Source organism: Penaeus vannamei, chromosome 4 (assembly GCF_042767895.1).
Source record: "Penaeus vannamei isolate JL-2024 chromosome 4, ASM4276789v1, whole genome shotgun sequence".
NCBI lineage: Eukaryota > Metazoa > Arthropoda > Malacostraca > Decapoda > Penaeidae > Penaeus > Penaeus vannamei.
In genome coordinates, this window is record NC_091552.1 from 47,438,504 (window position 1) to 47,443,503 (window position 5,000).

The 5,000-nt window shown below is 37.9% G+C and overlaps 1 protein-coding gene across 4 annotated transcripts in view; it reads right to left on the reverse strand.

Annotated features, from left to right (window-relative positions):
- Positions 1–5,000, reverse strand: part of LOC113827373 (synergin gamma) — a 14,076-nt gene that overhangs the window by 666 nt on the left and 8,410 nt on the right. For 2 of the 4 annotated variants that reach the window (XM_070121152.1, XM_027380261.2), the window contains 8 exons: positions 4,441–5,000; positions 3,704–3,846; positions 3,252–3,344; positions 2,789–2,874; positions 2,276–2,391; positions 1,602–1,758; positions 1,073–1,218; positions 1–613 (listed from right to left, as the gene is read on the reverse strand). The exon at positions 1–613 is cut by the window's left edge and continues 666 nt beyond it; the exon at positions 4,441–5,000 is cut by the window's right edge and continues 607 nt beyond it. In XM_070121152.1, the coding sequence (XP_069977253.1) occupies positions 434–613; positions 1,073–1,218; positions 1,602–1,758; positions 2,276–2,391; positions 2,789–2,874; positions 3,252–3,344; positions 3,704–3,846; positions 4,441–5,000 (1,481 nt within the window). In that variant the 3' untranslated portion in view covers positions 1–433. Of the gene's footprint in view, positions 614–1,072; positions 1,219–1,601; positions 1,759–2,275; positions 2,404–2,788; positions 2,875–3,251; positions 3,345–3,703; positions 3,847–4,440 lie in introns of all 4 variants that reach the window. The other 2 variants (XM_027380269.2, XM_027380255.2) reach the window with 1 other exon arrangement.

Sequence of the window (5,000 nt, forward strand, 5' to 3'; positions counted from 1 at the left end):
TTAATGCCTAGGATATTTGGTTTCTTCATCTCGGCACAAATGATTTTCTAAAATTAACACAAGAAATGCAAGCCTAATAAAGCTTTTGTTCATGTAAGTTCGTGCAAAAGTAGAAATGTCATGTATCTTTAAGTACACTGGACTATGAAGAAAGGAAAAATGAATAAAGGAGAGACAGACAGATAGATAGATAGACAAAGTGAGAAAAGTAGAACACAGGATGAAACAAACAGAGAAAGGAAAAAAACATTTAGAGAAAAAAAACAAAGTATACAAAATGAAGGGATAAAAATGAAACAAACAAAAATCAACAAGCTAAAGAGAACGAACACATGAGAAATAAACAAGAGAAAGAAGAGAAAACTATCGATATAGTAACTTCTGCCCCGTCATTCACACACTAGCCACCCGCCTCCTTCCCACCTGAGGCCAATCAGAGGAGGGTGACAGGCGTGAGTGAGGGGAGGAGAAGGTCGACGCAGTTGAGCCACAGATTGGCACAAGGGGGGTGGTACGAATGGCCCCCATAGGTGAGCTTGCTTCCGCCCCCTGACAGGCAGACTCCGCACACCTCGCTCTCGCTCATCTGGTTGTCCTTTTCATTGCCCTCCATCTGTGAGTCAAAACAGAGTGAGGTCATGTGAGAATAAGGGTTTCATACCATGATATCTTACTCTTCTTAAATGCTAGAAATTCACTGGCATAGAAATCACTGTATTCATATAGATTTATCTAGTTCTTGAAAGCTAGAAATTTATAAGTAAAAAAGTCATCCCTAAAATATATACACAAATTATCAAAACAAACATTTTAATAAATTCCATAAAATATATGCTTTGCAAAAAAAAGAAAAAAATTATATATATAAAAATATATTCAAACCATCTATTCATAAAAGAAATAATATAAATAATTTTTTTTTTAAGAATGAGGAACAAAAACACCAAAACTGCACATAATTCTCAGAGATCATTACTAAAGTACTAAATAAAATTTAAAAAAGCAGACCAATCCACAGCCAGTACTCATCAACACTGCCAACACGACAGACAACATGAAACTCGTAACTGACCTTGGGTATGCTGACATCCACAGACCCCTTGACGTCCTCCCATACACTCTTGGCTTGCGTCAGTAGCTCATCCACCTTTGTGCTAGTTGTGACCTGCTGGCTCGAGGAGGTAATCCGCTCACACACGAACCATACCTCTTGAAGGTCTTTCGGGGGTGGAGTTGGTGGTTGGCAGGGTAGTAGTGGTATTGATGGTGGTTGGAGGTTCAAAAAATAAATGTGTTACTTGACTTTCACTTCTTTTAAGATTCTGGAGGTGATATTCAATCCTGAGACATCACTGTCTCACTCTCAATGATAAACAAATCACAATATCTTTAAAATATATCTCGTTTTTCTTTAGAACATCTAAAAACAAATTCTCACAAACTAAAGAACAGAACAACATTAAAGTAAGAGAGAGAAAATAACACATAAAATCAATTTTATGAATAAGATAAAATAGTCAAATCAATAAATATATAAAAATAACATCATAAAGAATCAATAAAATAAAACTATAAACCAAAAACCAAAAGGGAAAACTTACTGGCTAAATAATCCTGCATCTGACTCGTTGCCAAGACCTGCGATTTGAGCTTCGGGTCGGAAAGGTTGGTGAGGATGTCCCTTGCCTGCTCCATGAGCCTTATGCTTCCCTCCAGGCACCGCTGCCACGACCCAGTGTGCGCTTCGTCATATGAGTTCTGTTTGGGCAGAGAGAGATTAAAGTTTGACTTTTTACTCAATCATGGTAGGAGTTTTGCCATCAAGAATCTTAAAAGGAATTCTGCTTGAGATTGCACAAAATGCAAGAGAAAGTTTTTACTCCATCTATCTGAACTCTCCTCTGGGATTTTCCCCTTTGAGTCTGAATATTAGAATGTATGGTTTATTCTGTATTACTCAAGTACAAGAGAGAATCCATTCATTAATTATGTTTATTATCATCAATATAAAATAAAAAACAATCCACTGGCACTACTAAAAAACAGAATCAATTCATTCCCTATATCATCTTCAATGATCATCCAATATATGAAAAAAAGTAATCCATTTGCACAACCAGAAACCAGGATGAGATAACATGCAGTCCATAATTTACAAGGACAAGAACCAAAACAACTTTTGGAACTCAAGCCACATATGAAAAACACTGAAAAGCAACACGATCCAAAAACCATGAAAAACTCAAAAGCTTATAATATCCTAAACCTCACTCACCTTGCTTGCTTCCTCCCTAATGATGCTGTACTTGTCCACCAGCCCACTGCCGAAGGAGTCCAGAACATTGTTTGCGGCAGCAGAAGGACTCGTGGCACCATTCCCGAGGGCATTCCCTAGGGTGAGGTCTGAATGTTGGTGGAAAATTTAACAAAAATCTCTATTGTGCTTAAAAAAGTGCTTTTTAAATATTTTTCCTCTCTCTTTTTTCACTTGTTTTGAATCAATATTTAGAATTTTACCAAAAATATATCAAATTTGTTTCTAGTCCTTTATTATAACCAAAATCAAGGCAAGAATTTAAACTACTTTATTTTACAACTCAACCCTTTGTACTAAACACCACCTAACCTTAAAGTAATTATAGTTTTTAAATAAACATGACATCATTATCACATGCAAGGCTTGAAATTGAAATTTAAAGAAAGTGTTAATAGCATTCAAATAAAATACCATAAAAAGAGAGACGCACATACAATTTTATGATAATAATAATTTAAAAATCTAACTTACTGGAACTGCTGGCCGAGTTCATATCCTGAGCTATCCCAGAGTCCAGGGTGAGGCTGCGCAGTTGGTCTTCTACACAAGTCTCGTTCCTGTCAAGAGAAACACTTTATCAACTTTGTCTGGATATCATCATAATCATGATCATCACTCTCACCCTCACCCTCACCCTCACTCTCACTCTCACTCTCACTCTCATTCTCATTCTCACTCCCACTCCCATTCCCACTCTCACTCTCACCCTTATCCTCCTCGTTCTCACCCTCACCATCCCTTTCATACATCTTCATCAAAATGTCAAATAAATTCTTGACATTTACATTCCTACCTGAAACATGCTAAGCTAAAAACCAACAACGTATTTTTATACATAAAAAGCTTAAAATACATAAGAAAGCAACTCCAATTCTGGCCCATACAGGAACTACCATTGCTAACACTAAATCACAAGAACCTCTACTGCACTGACCTTGCCTGAGAGAACAAATCGGGTGACTGCCCTGACCCTGGGAACTCGGAGGACTGGAGACCTACAGTCATCTCCAAGCCTGGTAGTTCCAAACTGTAAAACAATCATTGAATATAAAGGAGAGATTCCTACAAGGAATGAAGAAAATCTTACACACACTGTCCACTGTAATTTTTTTCTAATCAATCTTATATTATTACTATGCAATGTTATCTGCTAAACCCATTCTTGAATTTTAGTAAAATGAGTATTTAAATTACTCATAAACTTTACTATTGTTATTACTAACATCATTATTACTCTAACGTTATCAACATTAATTAACAATATTTTCAATTTTTCTTTTGTTATTCAAGGAACTGAAAAAAACAGGCCAGGTCTCTAACCACACATATATAAAGCAAAAGTCAATACATAAAAGAAAATAAACACAGGAAACAGATATAACATACCTGGCAACAGACTGAGTTTCTCCCAAGGCCTCGGTAAGTCGTGGGAAGGAATGGTTGGCAGAGAGCCCTTCCACATCACCAATCCCTGCATCAGGTCCCATAAAGTCACCAAAATCTTCATCCTCTTCTTCAGCAGTGCATACCTTTGTTAGTTGGTGGTAAAATGAGAAAATATGTAATAAATGTTATAAAACATAGGATAAAAAATTCATTAACACTTACTTCTTAAAAGGTACTGGTTGAATAAATGCAAAGCTAATCTTATAATGTAAAAAATCAATAAATCACATGTTTTGATATTACAAGTGCCTGACCAACTGATATTATTCTCCTTTCGATAAGTGATCTTGCATTTGATCACCAGTCAAAAGTTTTCTCAGAGAGTCCTTTATTTAAAGCTTTCTCTGGGAATCCTTTATTTCAACAATCTACATAAAGTTACGCTATGAGCCTTTAAAAGTCAGGTATCAACCCTTCAATCCAGATGATGTGACCATCACCTCATGAAAAAAATTTAGTATTTAGAAAGGGTCTCTTGCATTAGTCCTATCGATAAATGAGTGTGGAATGTAGTGTCCATGAGCTATGACTGGAAAAGCACCAGCTCTTGGGAGGACGCCATTTCCATGCTCAGCATCTTATTGATGGCCACCATGAATGGCTGCACAGGTTGTATTATAGAATATTGAATATTATGAAAAAAAATTGGGCAATCAAATCCCTATCACCTAACTCACATTCAGTTGTAGTTGTTTTGAGCCAAAGTCAGCCATGGCTTTCCCGGTGGACGCAGAAGGAGCTTCTTCAAATTCCCCAAACGGATCACTCCAGTTGCTGGCCTCCTTCAGTTTCTGCTCCGCTTCAACGCGCTTCATGGCTTCATGGATGTCAGCATAATTATCGGTCGGCTGCATTGATGCTGATGCAAAGACTCCAAAGTCTGCCTCAAAATGGTTATCTGCTGTTGTCCCTGTAGATGTCTCTGGTATCATTTCTGGGGGTGTGCTGAACACCTCAAAGCTCACTGGAGTTGTATTGTTAGTGGCTGGACCTCCACTCCCACCTGAAGGTGCTATGGGTGGGAAGACTGAAGTTGTCAGTGAGGCAGGTTCACTGCTACAGAAATCCCCAAAACTCTCATCCCCAAAGTTGGGCTCCTCTACATTGGATGGCTGCTGGTGATGTAAGCTGCCCATGCTGTCTTCTTGTGCTGGGGCTTCTAGCTCTCTGAAGACAGCATATTTGTCTCCTGATCCACCTGACTTCTCTGGCTGCAGCAGTGGTGGAGATGAAAAGT